Source organism: Tachypleus tridentatus, chromosome 13, assembly GCF_004210375.1.
Source record: "Tachypleus tridentatus isolate NWPU-2018 chromosome 13, ASM421037v1, whole genome shotgun sequence".
Lineage (NCBI taxonomy): Eukaryota > Metazoa > Arthropoda > Merostomata > Xiphosura > Limulidae > Tachypleus > Tachypleus tridentatus.
This window is the reverse complement of record NC_134837.1, coordinates 14,221,829-14,247,436: the sequence shown is the minus strand read 5'-3', so window position 1 is coordinate 14,247,436 and position 25,608 is coordinate 14,221,829. Positions and strand designations below refer to the sequence as shown.

Here is a 25,608-nt window from a genome sequence, read left to right as displayed (position 1 = left end):
CCATTTGTAATTTCTGGTTAAGTAACAGGAGTAGTTCATCGAGTTACAATGACCACAGAATTATGCCAGAGGCCATTGTCCTACCAGGCACGAGCTTACAAGATGGACCTGTCTAGTGTTTATTCGTATTCTTAATTGTCTTCATTTTGAATGAATGGAGTGTTTGCCGAACTCGCTAAACCATAGCTATAAATAAGCAAAGAACCAACTGAAATTTTAGAACCACTCCTTTAAAATTGTGGTTCCTCTTAAACTGCCCGTGTTTAAAACTCGAGAATAACATCTGGTTCATAGGACTATCGGTAACCACATAAAGATCACGTTTTACATAGGTGTATTTTAATTTTTGTATTTTAAAGATAAATGAAAAATACCCGTATTCCCCTGCTTTTTTTCCCCAGTAGTTCAGCGGTAAATCTGTAGGGTTATGACGCTAAACATCGGTCTTCGATACCCTTAGTGGGTAGAATATAGAAAGTTCATTGTTTGGCTTTCTCATAACAAACAAATCAAACCAGCCAAATATCTTTCTGCGTGTAATATAAAACAGAAGAACCTATTATGTAACCATAGTGTCGTGTCTGGGTGTACATCTTGATTAAAGAGCATTTTATTGTATCAACTCTATGTCTGTGAAGAAAGCACTACAGGTAATTCTTGATGACAAGAAACCCACTCGAAATAAAAATGTATCTCAGAACGGCTGGTATCCTGGGAAGGTCGAAACGTTGTTCTCTGCTTTATTAGTAAAAGTGTTAATACCCATATCAGTCGTTCTGAGATACATAAAGCAGGACAAGTTTTTTGATGAAAACCTCAAAAAAAATTGTGAAAAGTTGGGTTTAGCACATTTGAGGTGACCATTAGGGAAGTCTAGTGTTTTTTGTTCCGTCTCAAAAATACAAATTAATGTATTGACGAAGCTTGAGTAGCAATGAACAGAAGAATTTTCGATTTGACAGTCGCGTGTCACGTTTCTAGTCTCAAGTATTTCATACAATACTTATCATACTATAACCGAATCAATTTATTTAAGCTGTTGTATCTAGTTTACTAAAACTGGTGGTGTGCTGTGTGCAAATCCATTTGTTTTACCGTATTATAAATTACTGTAGGTAATTATATAAAAGAAACACCAGCTGTTTCACAATACCACGATAGCTACAATGTAATTCATACTGGTATGTACGAAAGAATGTCATGGCGTTTGGACATGTATAACGCCATCTTTGAACAGAACGTTCGAACATTCTAAAATATACATAAAATATGGACTCATTTTCTCTCTTTAGAGGTGTTTTAAACTCATTGTAGATATATCGAGAGAATAGAAAACTTGAACTGAAATTTCGATTGGATGGAGGCGATAAAAACAGAGGGCAGCACTGGTTGCAAGGCATATCGCTGTTTGATTGAAATTGCAATATTTCTCTGTTCCCTAACTAAAAATAATATTTATTTAATTACTTTTATTCAGGTGACGTTTTCTAGATTTTTGAGTAGGTTTTCCTTCATGCAATTAATTCGTATTTTTGTTAGCAGGACGTGAAGGATTGCAAACTTGCACTTATCCGCTAGCTTAAACAAATGTACACATCACAGCGTTTGTTTAGTGAAGGCTTATACTTGTTTTATCCTGTTTCTGTACCATGTCCTCCTGCAGATAGATCCAACTGATTGCAAGGAATGACAGAGAGACTGTATAGGTCAGTAAAAGTTACGGGAACGATCACTGACGTCGGTAACCTATGGGTGTTCGAAGAGTCCATAACCACAGGTACTTCAATGAAATTTATAGAGTGTGTTCCATGTGCTGTTCTTGTAATTCGAAGCAACCTTGGAGATGATATTTCCATTCTCTTTGAATACCACAAAGCATATTTGTGTCATTGTTAATAGTCAACACTGCTAGTCTCCTTAAATTTAGTTAGAAACTTTCCAACAGAACTGTGAGGGATATTTTTTCCCTTTCTGGATGACATTCATTAAGTGTACCTCTTCTGGAAACAGCCTTCCCTGCCACGCATCAGGTTCAGCTTGACCTCCTCGTGTTTTGAGATCACCATAATTAGTCACGTGTCTGAAACTGAGAAGAGCTGCAAGTCACTTGAAGTTGCAGTTTTTTCGAAAACCCTATAGAATTGGGAAATACCGAGATATGTATCTGCCTGATTTGAAAGTGTGGCATCATTTCTGACTGATCTTTAGTAGAACCCTAAAGTAGACCAGTGAAGTGACATTCAATACTTTAAATAAATATTTTGGTTATTTCTTCACTTTCTTACTCATCTTGACATTTGACATTTTCTGAACATGTGGACTACTTAACTTACTTCTGTGTACCCCAATAGTACAAACTAACCTGCTATAGTTTTAATGTTTAACTCAAGTAACGGTATTACATATTAACATGGATATATTGAAGTTTCAAGGCATGTCTACTGCAGTGAAATCTCTGCAAGCTTTATTTAACACATAAGCTCACTACGCTTTAAGCATGTTTACTGTACCGCAGAAGTTCTTCTAAATATATAAAGGATGTCATCTAAAGCTTATAGCAGTTTAGAAAATGCTTACTACAGATTTAATACGTGCTGACCGAAACATGTTCACTTTAATATCATGAAATGTTTAATGTAGCATCAAAACTCTAACTTGAAGACTTTTCCACTAATAATTTAATGAATCTTTCTTGCAGGATAAATATTTACCACGTCCCGAATAAGCTTAGATATCTGGCACGTGAAGCTGAATTACTCATACGTCTGATTTAGCATCATGAAGAAGTCCAAAGAGGCGAAGGTCGCGGGTTCGAATCCTCGTCACACCAAACATGCTTGCCCTTTCAGCCGTGGGGGAGTTATAATATTATTGTCAATCCCACTATTCGTTGGTAAAAGAGTAGCCGAAGAATCGGCGGCGGGTGGTGATGACTAGCTGCCTTCCCTCTAGTCTTACACTGCTAAATTATGGACGGCTAGCGCAGATAGCCCTCGTGTAGCTTTGCGTGAAATTCAAAACAAACCAAACCGAAGAGACCTGGCACGTGAAGTTAAATTACTCACATGTCTGATTTAGCATCATGATGAAGTCCCAAGAGACCTCTTGGCACGTGGAACTAAAATATCCACTCGTCAAATTTAACATCAAGATTGAAGTCTTAAACTTTCTTTACAACATCCTCAGAGCTCAGTTATTACTTGTTAAGCAAGTGCCACAGCGAGTTTGTTTTTTTTTAACTATAATTTTACCCTCTGTCTAATACTGATCAAGACATTTACTATTGCTTTAAAGTAGCATAACTTCACAAGATGTCTATTGCGTTTTCGAATTTGTTTATTATATCTTAATCAAAAGCCCACATTGATGCCTTTAAACCTTTTAATTCATCAGAAAATCCTATATTTCACCTTTTCATATATTTGTCGCAACGTCAAAAAGAAAAAAAATAATGATAAACTTGGGACACAGTTTAATATATTCATGAGATCTGAATATGGTATCCGTCTTCTAAACATGTTAAGACTATTCTTCAATATTAAAAAATCTCTTACCTAAAGTTTGCTAATAATACGTTATTTTTTAAATTAATGAATGAGAGAAATTATGATAAACAAACATTGTTTATTTTCAACTGAAATTTCATCTTATTATCCGTGTTTGTATTACAACCGCGGAGACATTCTGTTGGAAATACAATTTCCAAGAAAACACTTTAGAAACTTATAAATATTTAAATATTCATAAATAAATATATGCTATTTTTCATTGGAAACTTAAAATATTCACCATTTGGTTTGTTTTGAATTTCGCGCAAAACTAAATATTCAAGGTTTTATTTCAATTATTTACAGCTATAATAAAAACACAGGAGCAATAATTAATATAGTGTATTTAATTAATACTTATAGTGTATTTAGGTTCTGGTTTCCTTATACAATACAGTTTGCATATCTTTTATCCGCCACAGTGAGATAATGCCAGTGAAAGCCTTTCCTTTTACACTTTAAAAAGCTATTCAAAATTAAGTTTATGTTAATTTGAAGAAAACATAAGTGCTCATTATTTAAAAAAATTCACAATTGCTTTTTGATTGTTTGTTTGTTTTATTATGGAAAACATGTTCGCAGCACTGAATATGAAAATTTCAAAGTAATGAGTGGATATGAAACTGTGAATCTTCCTTATAAGGGTATACGTGCATTGGTCGCTCTAGCTTTGTGAAACTAAAGTATTATGTAATATACGTGCAGAGGTCGCTCTAGCTTTGTGAAACTAAAGTATTATGTAATATACGTTCAGAGGTCGCTCTAGCTTTGTGAAACAAAAGTATTATGTAATATACGTGCAGAGGTCGCTCTAGCTTTGTGAAACTAAAGTATTATGTAATATACGTGCAGGGGTCGCTCTAGCTTTGTGAAACAAAAGTATTATGTAATATACGTGCAGGGGTCGCTCTAGCTTTGTGAAACAAAAGTATTATGTAATATACGTGCAGAGGTCGCTCTAGCTTTGTGAAACAAAAGTATTATGTAAAATACGTGCAGAGGTCGCTCTAGCTTTGTGAAACAAAAGTATTATGTAAAATACGTATTATGTAATATACGTGCAGAGGTCGCTCTAGCTTTGTGAAACAAAAGTATTATGTAATATACGTGCAGGGGTCGCTCTAGCCTTGTTTGCTTTTCAATTTCGCGCAAACCTACACGAGGGCTATCTGCGCTAGCCGTCTCTAATTTAAAGACTAGAGGGAAGGCAGCTAGTCATCACCATCCACCGCCAACTCTTGGGCTACTCTTTTACCAACGAATAGTGGGATTGACTGTCACATCATAACGCCCCAACGGCTGAAAGGGCGAGCATGTTTGATGTGACAGGAATTCGACCCCGCGGCCCTCAGATTACGATTTGAACGCCTTAATCCACCTGGCCATGTCGGGCCTACGGTCTAGCTTTGTGAAACAAGAGTATTAATTATGTACATAATTAAAAGCTTAATTTTTTTTTCGATAATTTTTGGTAAATAACATTTTGGACAACAGACGTAAGACTGGTTTTAAATAATTGTTCCACATTTCTTGCATCTTAACAACTCTTACTTTATAAACAAATCAGCAACAATGGGGAATTCCGTACGTTTTTAATAATTTGTTTTTATATACTTTAATTCGCTGATGAGGCAGCTACCGTTTAAAATAATTAACAATGTTAGTGAACGTCTCACCAGCATAAAACGCTACATGTGAGACACTCTTTGGTGAAAAATATTGTATTTTGTGAATAACTAATAATACCCATGACCAACTTAGGAATACTGACCGTTCGTGCTCACTTTCGCTGGTACACTATAAAGGTGAAACACGCGTGTCTGTGATTGGTCATTTCATAAACGTCTTAGCGAATAAGTATCTTTCTGTATCTTTCATGTCAAACTGTGGAACATGTACGACGTTTCGTATCAAATATTCAACTGTGAAAGAGTATGTTTGTGTGTGTTTTCTTATAGCAAAGCCACATCGGGCTATCTGGTGAATCCACCAAAGGGAATCGAACCCATGATTTTAGCGGAGGACAACTCTGAAAAGCACTAAAAAAAAAACAATACATGAAATGGAAGAAGCGTCCATTAAAACTGACATTATGACCAGTCACATTCAGCAGATAAACCAATGTGGCTTTGCTATAAGAAAAACACACACTAGTCACACTAAAAGAGAAACAATTGATAAAGGTAATGCTTCTAGCAAGTATGATGCTAAATAAAAAGAAACACTGATGACATTCTGAATGGTATTAAGTTTAAAAACACCCACTGCTTCAATACTGATATGGATCTCTTTCTCGGAAAGAAGAATGAAGTTTTTGTAGACTTCTTACGAAACAGAGTCCCTGATTAGATCTCTCACAAAAGAAAATCTCTGATTGGACATATCTTTTACAGGCCTGGTTTATGACATTGAAGCATAAAGAGGCACAGCAGTTACTAGTATTATATCTAAAGGACCACACTAGTAAATCTAAAAGTATTATATAACTTTTTCCAAACGGTTTAAAAGAAGATATTTGATAAATCGATTAATTCTGGTGAACTCGGTGATAACTAAATAAACGTCTCGTGTACTCTTGAGAGTGTTGTGTTTTTTTATAGCAAAGCCACATCAGGCTATCTGCTGAGCCCACCGAGGGGAATCGAACCCCTGATTTTAGCGTTGTAAATCCGTAGACTTACCCCTGTACTAGCAGGGGAGCATTCTTGAGACACTCATGAAAATAAAAAATTGAATGTTTGCATATTATTGGTAAATCACAAAAAAGAGTCCCATGGTGGGCCAACGGTAAGTTTACGGACTTACAAAACTAAAATCTAGGATTCGATTCCCTGCCATGAACACAGAAGATAGTCCAATATGGTCTTGCTCTAAAAAGAAACAAAAAAGTTAATTTATTTAAACATGAACTATAAATAAGAGAATATACCGACGGCAATTAAATGTACGGATTAAATGTCGCTAGCATAGATGAGCTTAAGGTTCATGGTTCTCGCATAAATGAAACCCTTGTACTACTAACTACGTGGTTAACTAATTGCTCTCTCTCTTAGCAGTTCAATGACTAACCGGACTCAAAGATTTGTCTCCTAACATCAAAGAATTGTTTTTGGATTGAAATGAGTTATCTTGTGTCAAAAGGTTGTCTCTTAATTTCAAAAAGTTGTTTTCTCAATTCAAATGGTTGTCTCCTAACATCAACAGTTATTTCTAGATTCAAAGAAGCTATCTTGTGTCGGAAGGTTGTCTCATGATCTCAAACAGTTGTTTCCTAGGTTCAAAGGTTTGCCTGCTGACATCAACAGTCGTTTCTGGATTCTAATAAATTATCTTGTGTTAAAATGTTGTCTCATGATCTCACACAGTTATTTTCTTAATTCAAATGGTTGTCTCCTGACATCAACAATTGTTTCTGGATTCAAACTAAGTTTCATACAGTTCCAATAGTTTTCTGTCGATAATAATTTCTTATTCATTCTTTGTTTTAAATTCAAACTGTTTGACCATCGTTAAAAGTTCTTGGAAATCTTTTAATATTTTGCTTGATTTGTAAAATCTGCAGGCATCTAAACTATCAATTTCCCTCCAAGCAATAAATTTTAAATAAGGTTGTTTCACTGAATTATTTTTAAATATTAATAATTTACTTACAAGTAATCCTTATACATCCCCCAGCAGGCCAGCGGTAAGTTTACAGATTTATAGTTCTATAATACATTGTGCATCTTTATACTATGGAAACAGCAACGACTTTTAACGAGTCATAAAAATGTGTTAATTCCAGAAGCTACTCGAGGGCTATCTGCGCTAGCCGTCCCTAATTAGCAGTGTAAGACTAGAGGGAAGGCAGCTAGTCATCACCACTCACTACCAGCTCGTGGGCTACTCTTTTACCAACAAATAATGGGATTTACCGTCCCATTATAATGCCCCCACGGCTGAAAGAGCGACGGTAATTTGAACCTGCGACCCTCGTATCAGAAGTCGACGCCTCAACCAACCTGGTCATGCCGGGCCTCATGTTTTGTTTTTTTTAAATATTAATTCAACTTGTTTGTATAACGCAAAGCAAGTACAAATATCACAAGTAACTTTGAATTTGAGTGTAGACCAAATACCTTGGCGATTTATTTGTTTTTTTCTTCAAATATTCGCGTAAAGTCACTTTTGAATTTTTTTGTTTTGTTTTGAATTTCGCGCAAAGCTATACGAGGCCTATCTGCACAAGCTGTCCTTAATTTACTAGTGTAAGAGAAGGCAGATAGTCATCACCACCCACTGCTAACTCTTGGGAAACGAAGAGTGGGATCGAGAGATAATTTATAACACTCCTACAGCTGAAAAGACGAGCATCTTTGGTGTGATTGTGATTCGAACCTGCGACCCTCAGAATGCGAGTCGAGCACCCTAACCACGTGGCCATGACGCGCCAGCTACTTAGGGTTTATCTGCTCTAGCCTTTTCTAAGGCCCGGCATGGCCAAGCGTGTTAAGGCGTGCGACTCGTAATCTGAGGGTCGCAGGTTCGCATCCCCGTCGCGCCAAACATGCTCGCCCTTTCAGCCGTGGGGGCGTTATAATGTGACGGTCAATCCCACTCGTTGGTATAAGAGTAGCCCAAGAGTTGGCGGTGGGTGGTGATAACTAGCTGTCTTCCCTCTAGTCTCACACTGCTAAATTAGGGACAGCTAGCACAAATAGCCCTCGAGTAGCTTTGTGCGAAATTCAAAAACAAACAAGCCTTTTCTAATTCGTAGTGATAGACTAGAGGGAAAACAGCTAATCAACAGCACCCACCACCAACTCTTGTTTGATGGATGATCGTGATTTTACCGTCACCCCAAAAACGTACCCACTTTCCACCTGCTAAAATGAATATGCAACATATCAGTAAAATACATGTTTTTCTGCAGGGTCCTCGAAAGTGTTCTGTTTCAAGAGTAAATAAACCCAAAATAACGAGTAACAAATATTTTTATTTCTTGCTTTTGAATTTCATATACAAATCTGTGTTGTAGCCTAAAAGTGCAACTTTTTTCTCGTGATTCATCGCATACGCACGTTTTACTAGAGTAAAAAGTACCAATTTCAACGGTACGCATCTCTTATGTAAAGTTGTTTTAGAATAAACTGACGCACAACACACTACTGTATTGTGGTGCGAGTAGTTAAAACATGTGAGCCCTTCAGGAAACCTTCGGCCAACTTTCGGGAAAGTAATGTTTATATATATATATATTGAAACCTGAGTGCATGCTTCTAGGTCAGCAGCAAACTTCAGCATTCAACGCTTTTTATTATTTCTTTCAAATCAATTTGACTGATTTAATTCATGTCATTAATAACCACTGCAAGTGCTAACCATATGGCGCTTAGAAATATGTATGGTTAAGTGCTCATGATGCATGATCATTTAACCTTTCTACATCGTTAACGTCCGTTGAACATCAAGAATTCGTAAAAGATAGGCTTACACGAGCTTAACGATTCTACGTCATATCTTTCGTAGAGCGATCTTACCAACCATAAAATTTAATGCATTTTCACTTTTTTTTTATAGAAGCTTTCTCAGACGCTATTTCACTAAAATAAAAACTACCATGATTGATACGTTAATTAGAATATTTGAGCAAAACATAAATAAAAAACCTAGCGCTGTTACACTCCATGTTTTCCAACAGGTCGTTTGAATGTCATGTAATATTTTACCATTATATTAAATAATATTGTCCTTTAGAAGTAAGATCGACCGAGAATACGATTCTAAAATTTATTTTTTTAGGTTTAGAGCAAAAAGCTTGTTTGTTTTTGAATTTCGCGTGAAGCTACACGAGGGCTATCTGCACTTGCCGTCCCTAATTTAGCAGTGGATGACTAGGGTTAACGCAGCTAATTATCACCACCCTCCGCCAATTCTTTAGCTACACTTTTACCAGTGAATAGTGGGATTGAACGTCACATAACGCCCTCACGGCTGAAAGGGGCAATCAGTTTTGGTATGAGAGGATTCAAACCCTCGACCCTCAGATTACGAGTCGAGCGTCCTAACCACATGACCATGCTGGGCCATAACCAGAAAACTATAACGGCTGACCCCAAACTAACTGAAATAAAAAGTCTAAAGGAAGATGAAGGGTATTGTTAAACACAAAGCTACACAATGGGATATCTGTGAAACCCGATTTGTAGCCTGTAGATTTATTGGTGAGCCGCTGGAATGCAGAGGGAATTTTGTTCACTGAACAGAACTATTTTGGGTTTTTATATCTCTTCCATTATATTTATAAATAATTGTTTGATAATTTACTATTGTATTATTTGAAGTACTCATGCTGTGAACGGAAGTTATGTAAATTTATCATTAATTGCTTCCTTTACATGTAATTGTAAAAAAAAAAACACACGCAAAAACTGTCATAAAAAACTGCAAATTACAAAATGAGAAACCGTAAGTTTACGAGTATTTCTGCATGGACTCAAGAAACCTTCATGCCAAATTTGGTGAAGATCCATCAAAAAGGGAGAAGTAATGGTAAAAAAAACCCATACGAGCCACAAAACACAAATGTAAAACTAAAATTTGTTTGCATTTCCCATGAACCCAACAAGTCTTTTTCCTAAATTTTATGGAGATCCATCCACATTCTGCGTATAATTACATGGACGGACAAACAACATTGTTGTGTTTTTATAGATTAGCATAATGTTCTTCCAAGATGTGAAAGAAGATGATAATGGCTTTTATTTTAGCTTAGTTGAACAAAATTTTGACTGATAACTACTAAATCACTGTTGGACAAAATTCTGGCTGATAGCCACTAAATCACTGTTGCACAAAATTCTGGCTGATAACCACTAACACCTCTGTTGAACAAAATTTTGGTTAATATTCTTTAAACCGCAATTGAACAAAATTCTAGTCGATACCCACTAAACAACTGTTGAACAAAATTATAGTCGATACCCACTAAACAACTGTTGAGCAAAATTCTGGCTGATACCCATTAAACAACTGTTGAACAAAATTCTGGCTGATACTCATTAAGCAACTGTTGAACAAAATTCTGGCTGATACTCATTAAGCAACTGTTGAACAAAATTCTGGCTGATACTCATTAAACAACTGTTGAACAAAATTCTGGCTGATACCCTTAAGCAACTGTTGAACAAAATTCTGGCTGATACCCATTAAAATGCCATCTCAAACGAGTAGGTTATAATAAAGAATCATATTTCCTAAGTTTGTTTTTTATATTATTTCTCTCAACAAAACTTAATGAAAAGTTATCTTTGGGAATAAAAAGTTGTTTCCCTCATATGTAATTATAGAAAACGTCCATATAAATTTTTTTTAATGTTTGTTTCTTTTTTTCAGAATTTCGCATAAATCTACGTTTAAGAAAAAGTCCCAGTTTTAACTAAATCACACAACAAACTTTATCAAAATAAAATGTCAGTGAATTTAACAAAAACGAGGAAGTATACGAAAAAAATTAAGAAATTTAAGTATTTGAAAATACTTTTAAGAGAATAAAAGTTTCCATTATTTTCTTTGAAAGTTCCAAACGACTAAAAAGGATTCTAGATTAAAGGCACTATAGAATCGTACATTTACTTCAAAACAAAGATCGTATTTAAGTGGATAGATTGTGATGAAAACTGAAGCTGATTTAATATTGATAAACGTTTACTAAGATAACTAATAGTTTAATTACATTGTTAGTTAATCATGTAACTATTTGTGTTTCTCAGTATTCAGGTAATTCTTTTTATTTCAAAAGAAAAAAAGCCATAGAAAAATGAGACAATAGTCAAACGAAACTTTGAAACTACTGAAAAATTGATCGGGTCCGTATTTCACTGCAACTGAATCTTTATCAAGAAAGAAACGTTTGCCAGACACCGTAAATTTCAAACAGTTCATTGGTTCTTGTGCTCCAGGCAGGCTGGTTAGATTAAACTCTTCTACAAAATGTTCCTCGAGCGACCGGTCAGCAAAATATCCACTTGTACGTAAAAAGTGGGTTGTTACTGTCAGATAGACTTGTTTCTGGCTGTTTGATCTGAAGAGGAAGGTTCTTCTGCCCTAATAAGTCACCAGAATGACGAAGACAATTTCTTTACGTTTTTTGGTTATTTGTCATCTAGTGAATGTTTCGGATTTGTTAAAGATCAAGTTTAAAACACGGTGTTTAAGAATACATCTAGTATTAATAAAATTCATCAATGACCCTTCTGAGCTAATTACAATTGTTATAATTTTCGCAGTTTATTGGAGCTTTACATTTTATAAGAAGTTCTGAAATTTCCAAAGATAATTGTTTTCTAATGTTATATATATTAACATGTTTCATAAAAACACTGTATATAAGAATTAGTATTTCTAATTATCTCAGAAATTTGTCGAAAATACTTTATTAAAATAACAACTGTAAACGTGCTTCTGTTACACAAGTGTAAGGTGGTAAAAATATCTGTTATAACTTCTTTTAATGGTCAAATGTAACTATGATACTCTCAGTTTATACACCATTTTACATATTTATAATTTACTGATTCTGTTATGTAAACCTTCAAGTGTTCATAATTTTTAACATTTTATTGAATCCATTAAAAATAGCGTTTCTATTACAAAGATCTGAAGTAATATAAAACGTTACTGAGGTTAATGGTCCTTACATAACGGAATTTATAAATTGGTGTTTTTTATTTTTCATATTTGGACGTTCATTTTTGTTACATATGTCCCCCAGTGGCTCAGCGGGGTGTGTCTGCGGACTTACAACGTTAAAAACCGGGTTTCGATATCCACAGAAGGAAGAGCCCAGATAGCCCATTGTGTAGCTTTGTGCTTAATTTAAAACAACAACTTTGTTACTGATATACTTCGATGACAAATAAAAAAATGTGTTTTTTCTTTACAAAAACAAACTCACGTTTTGTATTTTTTGATGGTTGTAAGATAAGCCCTGTAAGTTAGAAGTATAAATACATGAAAATCAAAATCTCTGTATCAGATGAGGTCAATAAGTAATTTACAAAATATGCTAAGTAAAATGACGATAACGGAGTAATAATTACTAGTTATTTCATAATCGATTTGTAATATAATTTATTTATATTAACATAAACTTGTCATAATAAGTTAAGATAGTACAATCTTATTAACCTTTTCAAATAAGATTTATAAATTATTTCAACACTATTTGTAACATATACAAAACATTAAAACTACTCTCGTATTAACAACATAGTATGGTAGGTAATGTCGGGCCCGGCATGGCCAGGCGTGTTAAGGCGTGCGACTCGTAATCTGAGGGTCACGGGTTCGCATCCCCGTAACGCCAAACGTGCTCGCCCTTTCAGCCGTGGGGGTGTTATAATGTGACGGTCAATTCCACTATTCGTTGGTAAAAGAGTAGCCTAAGAGTTGGCGGTGGGTGGTGATGACTAGCTGCCTTCCCTCTAGTCTTACACTATTAAATTAGGGACGGCTAGCACAGACAGCCCTCGTGTAGCTTTGTACGAAATTCAAAAACAAACAAAAGAAAAGGTAAGGTCATGACAGCAGTGTACTTAGACCAATTGGTAGGTAATCTCATAACAGCAGTATACTTCTACCAGTTAGTAGGTAATCTCATAACAGCAGTATACTTCTACCAGTTAGTAGGCAATGTCATGACAGAAGTATAGTTACAGCAGTTGTTAGGTAATGTAATGACAGTAGTATACTTACACCAGTTAATAGATAATGTTATGGTACTAGTTTAGTTATACCAGTTGTTAGGTAATGTAATGACAGTAGTATACTTACACCAGTTAATAGATAATGTTATGGTACTAGTTTAGTTATACCAGTTGATTGATAAAGTAATGACAGTAGTATACTTACCCAGTGAATAGATAATGTAATGACAGTAGTATATTTATACCAGTTTATAGGTAATGTCATGACAGTAGTATACTTACCCAGTGAATAGATAATGTTATTACAGTAGTATATTTATACCAGTTCATAGGTAATGTCATGACAGTAGTATACTTACCCAGTGAATAGATAATGTTATGACAGTAGTATATTTATACCAGTTTATAGGTAATGTCATGACAGTAGTATACTTACCCAGTGAATAGATAATGTTATGACAGTAGTATATTTATACCAGTTTATAGGTAATGTCATGACAGTAGTATACTTACCCAGTGAATAGATAATGTTATTACAGTAGTATATTTATACCAGTTCATAGGTAATGTCATGACAGTAGTATACTTACCCAGTAAATAGGTAATGTCATGACAGTATTATACATACCCCAGTTGCTAGATAATGTAATGACAGTAGTATACTTACCCAGTAAATAGATAATGTTATGACAGTAGTATATTTATACCAGTTTATAGATAATGTTATTACAGTAGTATATTTATACCAGTTTATAGATAATGTCATGATAATAGTATAACTGCAGCAGTAGCAAAGTAACCTAATGATTAACATGCTGGTCAGAATATCCAAGATTTAGTTTGTTTGTTTGAATTTCGCACAAAGCTACACGAGGGCTATCTGCGCTAGCCGTCCCTAATTTAACAGTGTAAGACTAGAGGGAAGGCAGCTAGTTATCACCACCCACCGCCAACTCTTGGCCCACTCTTTTACCAACGAATAGTGGGATTGACCGTCACATTATAACGTCCCTACGGCTGAAAAGGCGAGCGTGTTTGGCGCGACCGGGATGCGAACCCGCTACCCTCAGATTACGAGTCGATCGTCTTAACTCACCTGGCCATGCCGGGCCAAATCTCCAACATATGAATAGGCTTCACCTTTAGTACTCTTTACATATTATAAGTCTCTAAAACAACGATTGTTTGCTGGATACCTACATCTTGTTCAGGAGTTGAAACTTGGGCTACACTTGAAATATAAAGGACCTTCTGATCAGGATATTTAGCTAACGTGGTGAATTATTCCATAAGTCATAACTGAACTAGAATTCAATATTTTTATATAAATGGTTAAATCATGGCGACAGCGATAGCATTTGACTAAATTACCCAATTTCTGTATTTTAAATTAAATCCTCTCTGAAATAGCACAATCAGGAATTTTATTCGAGGGGCGGAGAAGCGATAGGTTATTGTTACAAAACTAAAAAGGAGTGACGTTGTGCTGCACATTAATAAAAATTACGTCTTTTGTCTGAGTTATTTTTCCTCTGTTAAATGAACCCTTCCACAACTTTTTTTTTAATATTTATAACAAGGTATATAAAACACAGAAATACACAAAACAAATGTGTAAGACAAAATAAATAAACAATAAGTTCATATTATTTCCCGCTCCCTCCCAGTGGCTCAGCTAGAAGTCTGTTTTTGTTTTTTGAATTTCGCGAAAAGCTACACGAGAGCTATCTGCGCTAGCTATATCTAATTTAGTAGTGTAAGACTAAAGGGAAGGAAGCTAGTCATCACCACCCCCCGCCAACTCTTGGGCTACTCTTTTACCAACGAATAGTGGGATTGACTGTCACATTATAACGCCCCCATGGCTGAAAGGGCGAGCATAGATTCGAACCCGTGACCCTCGGATTACGAGCCGAACGCCTTAACCCACCTGGCCCGTAAATCTGAGGACTTATAATTTATTTTGGAAATGAGTCGTAACTAGACAACTGATTAGTGTGACTCAACCGTATATCTGAAGATTTACGGTTTGAGTCCATTTGGCAAAAAAGGGGACATGGCGAAAATGGCCTCTGGTTCCGCTTCCTGGAACTATTACGTCATTGACTCTAGTGACATCATTGTCAGTGTATTGTTAAATCGGTTTATCACCTAAGAAGATGAAGTATTTTCATTGGAGATTAAATTTAATGTATATATATTCAAATTACTTGTGTAATAACATGAACATCTGACGTTAATGGACGTACCGTATATATATGTATCTATCTATTTTTATGATCGAAATAATAAATACAGTGTGACACTATCTATTGAATGACACCACAAACATAAATCTATATTTAAAAAAATCATACTTTTGGGTATTTGAGCTTCAAACAGTTAGTAAAATAACTAAGTTATGTGCAAAGTCATTTCTTTAACACAAAACACAATGTTCAATAATGTACTCTTATCATAACAAAAACACGCCTTTCGTTAGGACTGTGCTCGAGGGTTTGGTTATGTCTTTCTTGAAGTATTTTGTAAATCTAGAACCAAAAAATGATTTCTTAAAAATGTTATTTTTGTTCAATAAAGATTCCCCATTTAATATATAAAAACATTACATTCATACATCAACAAAATCTAAATACTTTAGAGTACATCTTAGAAAAGTATTTTTTTAGAAAAATTTCACTTTCCGAAATTGTTTTAAATAAATTATTTCCACACATAGGTGCCCGTAGGGCGGCATTTATGCTGGTATATTTAATTTACAAAGATATACAGTACTCGTTTTTTTACCATTTTATGCCTGTATTTAGTTGTGTATAAGGCTCGGCATGGCCAAGCGTGTTAAGACGTGCGACTCGTAATCTGAGGGTCGCGAGTTCACATCCCCGTCGCGCCAAACATACTCGCCCTTTCAGTTGTGGGGGCGTTATAACGTAACGGTCAATCCCACTCTTCGTTGGTAAAGAGTAGCCCAAGAGTTGGCGGTGAGTGGTGATAATTAGCTGCCTTCCCTCTACTTTTACACTGCTAAATTAGAGACGGCTAGCACGGATAGCTCTCGAGTAGCTTTGTGCGAAATTCAAAAACAAACAAACAAACAATTTATTTGTGTTTGGTCGTTCTCACGACCTGGAAAGGTGAGGCTCAGTTATAATGCGAGGATTATTAACTGGAAAGTTTATATAATGCAGGTGTCGTAGTTAATTATTTTTAGAAGCGAAAATTTTTGGCAAGTATGTTTATGTAATTGTTTACAAATTATATATTGTGTAGCGTGTACATTCAATTGTTGTTATGAGTTAATGGTTGTTATATCGTTGTATTATGTTACTAAAACCTTCTGATTCGTCTCGTTTTAACTGAATATTATTGCATCAGAATATCCAGTATTGCAAGAAATATTCTAAAATTCTGTCAGATAACAAATACGAGTCGAAAGAGTATTATTTAGATCTAGACTGCGTGATTGGGAGTTTAGCGTCAAAGAACACATAATGGCGATTATCGCAGACTATTATAATAAAAGAGCAAAAAAAGTAATTTGTCACGTCAGATGTAATGTAAATGAACCAGTGTGTGTGTGTGTGTGGACTTTGATGAACAGGAGACAATTATTTAAACGTTTGCATACAACTGTGATAACCAACACTATAACGAATATTTGCATAAAAGTTTAACTTGTTTTAATATATTATTTTAAAACTAGAGGACTATGCTGCTGTTTGTTTATTTTTCAAATTTATCGCCAACAAATCACAAACATCTGTTGTAAAGATTTCGGCATACAAAACCTAACAGTAGCAATAACGATTTATAAAGTGTCAACAGAAGCTATTACATGCGACTATTTCAACCAAAAATGATGATACTTCATCAGGAGAATTTAGACTATGTAAAAAACGTCAAATACCAAAAGCAGCTACACAATAATTAAATAAATATATATATATTTTTACATCACAAAAACAGGGGGCTCGGCAGAAGCCCTTTCGAAATCTCCACGTATGTGCATGGTTTTAACTTGAAGTTTATGCGAGGTAGGTGAAGTTAACGTTCTTTATTATCTTCTATCCAAAATTGTTTCTGCTCACGTTTGCAAGTTCACTTTATAAATGCAATAATTGCACATAAGAGGATGTTTATGTTTTGTTGGTTTCAATGCGAAAGTTTGTTTGTTTTTTTATTTTCGCGCAAAGTTATTCGAGGAGGACTATGCGCTAGCCGTCCCAAATTTAGCAGTGTAAAACTAGAAGGAAGGCAGGTAGTCATCTCCAACACCGCTAACTCTTGGGCTACTCTTTTACCAACGAATAGTGGGATTGACCGTCTCAGCCCCCATGGCTGAGAGGAAGAGCATGTTTGGTGCGACCGGGATTCGAACCCGCGACTCTCTGATTACGAGTCGAACGCCTTAACACGCTTGGCCATGCCGGGCCCAATGCGAAAGTAGACAATGGGTTATCTTCGCTCTGTCTACCACTGCAAATCGAACTCTTGACTTTAATGTTGTATTTGTATTTTGTTGCTCTTGCTAAGCTCTAAGCTACAGAATGGGCTATCAATGCTGTGTCTGCCATGGGTATCGAAACCTGATTTTTATAGTTATAATTCAAACCCACACACTTGGCACTGAGCCACTGGGCGTCTTTTAACGTCCATTAATTTTATTTAAACGCCAGTAACCATGAACAGTAGCAATGAATATTTATTTGGCCGTATTGAAAATATGATAAATAATAACATGATTTAATAACTTTGGCAGATATGGGTATGTTTTTTAGTTGCTATAGCTAGATAAAAAAGTCCCCCGCAGGTACAGCGGTAAGTCTACAGATTTACAAGGCTAAAGTCAGGGGTTCGACTCCCCTCAGTGGGCTCAGCAAATAGCCCGATGTGACTTTGCTGTAAGAAAAACACACACACATACTAGATAAAAAATGACAGGCAGAGGTTTATTTTAGCACAGAGCTTCATCATGGACTATCTACGTTCTATTAAGCGTAGATAATTGAACCCTTGATTTTAGTGTTGTAAGTCCGTAAAATTAAAGCTGGTACACTAGAGGATATCAAGAATGTTAAATACTTCTAAAAGGTATTAGATTTGTGCTTCTTTTGTTGTTGTTCAAACCCTTCACTTCTGTATTCTGCTCAGCGTTACATATTATTTGTGAACACAGGTTTACTTTATATACGTAATATAATTCAGACTGTGTTTTCGTTATTTCATGTAAAACTAAACTAGTTATAGTTGTGTTTTAATGGAAATGTTTGTAAAATAACATTAGAAGTTAAAAGCTACATGAAACTTTTTAGCTTAATCACGTGATTTTAGTTTCCAATACACCTACAACTTAGAAGTGTTTCATTTACAGTGTTAGTCAACAATTTAACGTCAATGTTTATCCTTCATATTCACTTGGGCTCTTAGTTGTATTAATGTTGCGAAGTTAAATGTTACAGCTAGAATTATAGAGACGTTGAGACTTTGTTAATAAAGGTAATCTGCAATGTAAACATAATTATGTAAAGTATTTGTATTTATTCAATATTACTGTTACTAGTGTTAAATATGACGTAGAGCCGACGCAGAGTAATAGTTAGGCTTAGTTGTACGTATTTTAGTTCCAGCGTTTACCAAGTTGGAAACTGTATGTTAGAGAATCATTTAGGCTTTATTGAGGTGACTTTATGAATGAAGTTTTACTTTCATTGCAGCACTGTTCTGCACTGATGCAGCCATTCGCTTTCTTTAATACAACATAAAAAGCAGTATTTGGTAGTTTTATAAGGCTTGCTGTATTAGAATTCGGAGATTCGTAACTATATTTCGGTAGTTCAAAGGAGCACGATCAAAATTTTTCACACCTAAGTTCTAAAGAAGTCTTAACATGTTAAATTAAGTTTTATTAAAATTAATATGAGGTAGGTGGAGTAACTGTTATAGTTTTTATCTTAAGGTTTGGTTTTCAACTTCCATAGGATAATTATTAATTTTTAATAATAGACAGTGTATTACCATTAATATTAATACATAGTACTAATGATATGTAATAAGATAAACAAATATGCATATTTGATAGAACACGGTTTAGCTTTGAAGGTATACATAAGTTAAATTAAGTTATGCCAGTAAAATAAATGTGGAATGACAAATTTCTTATATTGGTTTATTTTGTGATATAGTAATTAATTTACAAAAATACCAAAGTTTGTTAAGCTCAACAGATTCACAGTTCAACTTAAAAAGTATTAATAAGGAAAAATATGCAAAACAGAAAGTTGTTTCAATTCTGGATAAAATATTTCATTTTAACTAAATAAACTTAATGGTTACGCACTTCGTTCTTAAGCATAGATTCAGTTTAACAGTCATGTCATCTCAAGCTTTCAGGAACACTTCATAAAAATAATAGTTTTAGTGATAGTTTTTATGAAAGTTCGAGAACATGTAATTTTTTTAAAAATATGTGTAGGAGGAATTCTTCACTTGATAGCCATGTTAAGAAGAAGACAGACTGCACCTGCAGAATATTACGACGCATGTTTGAATGGATTGGGTAAAGAAGCAGTTAAAGCGACAGAGAAAAGAAAGCCAGAGATAAAGAGCACAAATTCATCAGATGACTTGCACCATCATAAGAAGATTGAAGAACAAACTGACATTTCAAAACTTTCACACAAAGCAAAGTTTTCTCTTTCTATAGGTAAGACCTGTGTTTCTGTAGAAAGGTTAAGTGGCTTGCACAGAAAAAATGATATAACCCTCTTAGTGCATTCTGAAAATATTTTAATCCGTTGCCTGTCTCTCTTTAAGTAAAAAGTTGTTGAATAAAAGTTTTATTATGAGAGTAGGAAATCTTAAAAACAACTATTCAGTTTACAGTGGTTTAGTTGAAAGTTTGTAGCCTTGTCTAGTTTTTTCATACAGACTGTTTTCAGTTGTGTTTGTATATTACAGTCTTATTGTGTGTTTGAAAACCAATCCTTCAAGTGTTGTTTTGTGTGCATTTTAACTATTAAAGTTCATGTGCATACTTATGGTTCATTTTGCTTTTCTGACCTAATTCAAAATTCCATTTTTTTTGTAAATAACTGAAATATTTTCATGCATATAAAGTATATTTCATGAAGTTTGAGAAGATTGTACTAATGGTATTTTTGCATTTGTAAAATAGTAATTAAATGAATATACCACCTGCAATTGCTTCATGGTAAACCTATCACTGTTTGTTACTGTTTTGAACTTGTGATAACGTTTTCTTCATTACCCATGCAAGCAATTTCAAAGATGGTTCCTTGATATCATTACCTTCACTGTTTAAGGTATTTTGTTCCTACTTTGTATTACTTATTGATTTATGTGTAAAGTTGAGATGTTATTAATACTGTAATAAGTAGGTGCTGTTTTATAACCAAGATGTATTAAGAATATATGTGGTCATAATTTGATTATCATAATTTCAAGTTAGTGTAATAAAAAAGGAGGGGATAATTCCTTAGTAATTCATACATTGATTTTATTTAATAGAATTCTATTCATAAACAAATTTTATTTTATTTTATTAGGGATATGGACAGGTGTTTTTTGCATATAATCATTTTGTGGTTCAAAATGAAAGGAATGGTGGCTAATACATAAATATGTGATGTACAAATAATACACCTAATCTAGGGAAATTTAACTGGGTGCTTGTTTATAAGTAAAACGACCATTTTTTATGGTTAATTTGTTAATTTTTAAAACATGGTAACAGATGAAATGACTTGTATTTTTAGCTTCATAGTTCTGATAAGAAAGTTTGTATGTAAGATAAGTTTGTAGCATTTCCATTAAACCAGGAGGGGTTTGATCTTTGGATAATACAAAATATATTCCATCTTGACCTCAGTACAAGAGGTGGACTTGTTGATACACTTTTAATTTATTAAGTAAATTAATACATTTAATTAAAGCTAATTAGTTAGTGGAATTTGGTAATTGATTATAATCATTATATTGCAAAAAGAATGTAATACTTAGTTTGGTTTTCATATTTTTGATGGATAGAGTGTAGATAGCTCATTATATAGCTTTTTGCTTAATAACAAGTGTAGTGGCAATATTTTGATTAATTAAACAGTTGAAATTATTAAAATTAGTAATAATTGAAAACTGTAATTTTGATTAGTTGATTTATTTTAATTAGTTCTGACACTAATTGATAAGGCTGAACAAACTTGAATTGATTGAGTATCGTATTGAAATATCCCAATAACAATATTTTGATTATTGGATAATAAGAACTATCTTCATGCAGTTATCTAGTTGGTAGCACTGGCAGTCAGCTGGCTTTATCCCTTGTTAACATTTTATGCTGTTGTAGTACTAATAACTGTTCTACTGAGCAAAATGTTTTTACAGTCTAAAGAGATATTGAGTATTCTGTGTTAATTTTGATTTCTAAGTATTGTCTTATGGGCATTGTGATCCAGACTGTAGTAACATGGTGGGCATATCTTTCTAAGGTCAAAGAAAAAATGACTGAAACTTTGGATTCAAATTTAAAGGAATGTGGTGAAGGGAAGCAAACTTTACAAAGGAGTAATTGTGAATTGGAACTAGCCACCAAAATAATAATGTTATGCTCTATGTAACATCAAATAATTCACTATACCAAAAATTCATTAAAATAAGATTAGTAAATGACTTCTTAAAACAGAAGTACTGCCTGTAATTATCATATATCTTTCTGAACTGTGATACTATGTAATGAAATTACATGTTTTGTATAATTTTTCATGTGTCTCTCTGAACTTTGAAACTACATAATGGCATTACAAGCTTTGTTTTATTTTTCATATAACTTTCTGAATTGTGTTACTGTACAGTGACATTACAAAAAATTGAAAAATTGTCTTTCTCTAGTAGAATACAAATTAAAATTATATTTATAATTTACATAAAAGTTCTCATGTACAAGAGTAATTCTAAAGTACTTATTTATAAAAGTGAGTCTGGTTTTAGAGTTGCATTAATAAATTCATCATTTCTTTTAGTTTTTCAATCGTGTCTGGTATCTATAACATGTGATAATCATCTAAGCTAAGACAGTTTATGAAAGATGGTTTTATATTCCTTGCAGTGTAAGGACATGCCACTTCCAACAGTATTGCCATCACTCATTCTGTCAGATGTGGCAACCAATAAGGTTCCATTGTGTAAATAAAAATTTCAGCAATGACTATTTTTTATTGCTACACTTACATACTTCAGAGCTGGAGCTCTAAATGTTTTTGAATTTGTTACAATATTTGCTGGCATGTGCATATTTTGTTCTTGAGGTTGACTTCACTGTTTGACCACAGTTACTAGAAATCTGTAGCCAGAGCTCAGAAGTTGCTTACACGTGTCAGTCGTTGACAGTTTCAAATTAATATAATTAATTACCTAATACATTATTTAACACATTTCGCAATATCAAAGCTGTCATATCTATAGTTTTGTAAAGAAATAAAAATAAATCCCACTGATTTACAAGTTTATTTTCTCATGCATGTAATTTGCTCTTCATTTCTTTAGTTCTTCTTTCACATATTATATACTTCTAATATTCTGACATTTCCTTGTTGTAATTCTCAGTAATGATGATCTTTGTAGTACCACTGTTACAAAATGTAGGCCTAGAATAAGCCACCTGTTTATCAGAACCATCTAACAACAGTCCTGAATTCACCCCATTGGGATAATCAGAAATACCAATTACGATACCATTAGTTTAACTTTCATGGCATTAGTTTAGTCACAGTTTTAGTTGCTGTGTAATTGTAATTATCAAAAACAGTATTAATCAGAAAAACTAAATTGATTGTTTCTTATTCTTATTAAATGATTTGATTATATATATTTGCAACTAATCAATTATTTTACATGACACTGATCATTTGATTTTTTTTGTTTCTTTGTTTTCTGATAATCTATAACATTTTTAGCTAAATCACTGAGAAACCTGATTTCTTTTATTACTAAACATAATGAAAATGTTTATTTTGCTATAGGCTAGGTTCTAATCACTACAGATACTTTCTGTCCAAAATATCAAATAAACGTATGTTATTTTTAGCATCCTGTTGGTGAGCTTGCTGGTATACATCATACATCAAGGTATTAGGTGGTTCTAATTTGCAGGTATATTTTCAGGTTAAATATTCAAAAGCTTATACTCCATAATTTTATTTCAGTGTGGAAAAATCATTAAATATCAAACTTTATCCATTTTGAACTATATGTAAAAGTTGCCTGATGAGATGTGCAATTCTTGACTGCAGTGGCCTGATACCATATGTACTATATGATATGAAAACATATGTATCCTAAATAATTCATTAAAGTATATTATTACTTTATTGCATGTGCAATAGTAGAAGTATATGATTTTGGTGTGGTAAGTCACTTTTGCGCGGTTACAGTTTTTCCTTTTACTGTTAGGACAACATCTTTCTCTCATCCTGCACAACTTGAAAGAATACTTCTGTATGTGCTATTTTGTTTGTTATAATGGCACTATACTTCTCAATAAGGGCCACATTATCATTTACAACATTCAAATGTTGAACTGTCTGTAGTGTTTCTCTTTAGTCCTTTCTAAGCTTCCAGGAGTTGGGGTCACAATTCGGAAACTCGTATGGACTTTGGAGGCACCTGAATAAGTCCATTGTATTCTTTGTAATGAATTTTACAATCAAGATGTTCTCAAATTTTATGATATTCCTTCTCACTTAGTGTCTTTACCATTGTTCATATTGTCAAAATCAGCAACTTCCTCATTGAGATACTACAGCTGTTCAGCAAATGTTTAACAAGCAGATTTTGACAGTATAATTCACCTTTTTTATACTTAACAAGACCTTGTAGGAAGGTTATTGTTAAGAGCAGTGAACCATGCCCTAAGATAGGTTCAGACAGTAAAGGTGAGGCATTACAGGGCCTTCTTTTCTCACAGCCAGAAAACTTAGTCATCCATAAACATCCAGGTCTTGGGAGCATAAGATGTATTGGCCATCCACCATGCATGAAGACAAGTGTCACTAAGGAAGGTTATGACTAGTTCACAAACCTCTCACTAATCATCTCTTGGTTGGATGACCTGAAGTTGTTTTGTGTAGGAAACCCATTGACACTGCCCTTAACTTTCTCTGTGGCTTCTGCTACTTCATCTTGGTTAGCTGCAGTTTCATACCTGCACTGGTCCATGTAATCCCTAGATAGCTAGAATCAGTTAAAAGTAGCAAAATCTGGACCAGAAGGAAACCCCACTCAGACTTTGAAAACATGATTTCTAAGATGTGATAACAGAATATTTCAGAATTAAAAGTGACATGTAGATTATTGTGTATATGGAATATTCTTGAACATTCTGAACAGTGTGAAATACTCTAGAATGTTTCAAAAGTATATACTTTGACAAAATGTTTCAAACATATAAACTCTGAATAGTGTGAAATACCCTAGAATGTTTCAAAAGTATATACTTTGGCAAAATGTTTCAAACATATAAACTCTGAATAGTGTGAAATACCTAGAATGTTTCAAAAGTATATACTTTGGCAAAATGTTTCAAACATATAAACTCTGAATAGTGTGAAATACCCTAGAATGTTTCAAAAGTATATACTTTGACAAAATGTTTCAAACATATAAACTCTGAATAGTGTGAAATACCCTAGAATGTTTCAAAAGTATATACTTTGGCAAAATGTTTCAAACATAAACTCTGAATAGTGTGAAATACCCTAGAATGTTTCAAAAGTATATACTTTGGCAAAATGTTTCAAACATAAACCTGAATAGTGTGAAATACCCTAGAATGTTTCAAAAGTATATACTTTGGCAAAATGTTTCAAACATATAAACCTGAATAGTGTGAAATACCCTAGAATGTTTCAAAAGTATATACTTTGGCAAAATGTTTCAAACATATAAACTCTGAATAGTGTGAAATACCCTAGAATGTTTCAAAAGTATATACTTTGGCAAAATGTTTCAAACATATAAACTCTGAATAGTGTGAAATACCCTAGAATGTTTCAAAAGTATATACTTTGGCAAAATGTTTCAAACATATAAACTCTGAATAGTGTGAAATACCCTAGAATGTTTCAAAAGTATATACTTTGGCAAAATGTTTCAAACATATAAACCTGAATAGTGTGAAATACCCTAGAATGTTTCAAAAGTATATACTTTGGCAAAATGTTTCAAACATAAACTCTGAATAGTGTGAAATACCCTAGAATGTTTCAAAAGTATATACTTTGGCAAAATGTTTCAAACATATAAACTCTGAATAGTGTGAAATACCCTAGAATGTTTCAAAAGTATATACTTTGGCAAAATGT

General features: G+C 33.8%; 1 protein-coding gene across 1 annotated transcript in view; it reads left to right on the top strand.

Annotated features, from left to right (window-relative positions):
- The first annotated feature begins 18,594 nt into the window (after positions 1-18,594).
- The window catches only part of LOC143238414 (anoctamin-10-like), a 72,831-nt gene continuing 65,817 nt past the window's right edge, over positions 18,595-25,608 (top strand). The window contains exons 1-2 of the mRNA XM_076478620.1: positions 18,595-18,730; positions 19,707-19,937. Of these exons, the coding sequence (XP_076334735.1) occupies positions 19,730-19,937 (208 nt within the window). The 5' untranslated portion in view covers positions 18,595-18,730; positions 19,707-19,729. The remainder of the gene's footprint in view (positions 18,731-19,706; positions 19,938-25,608) is intronic.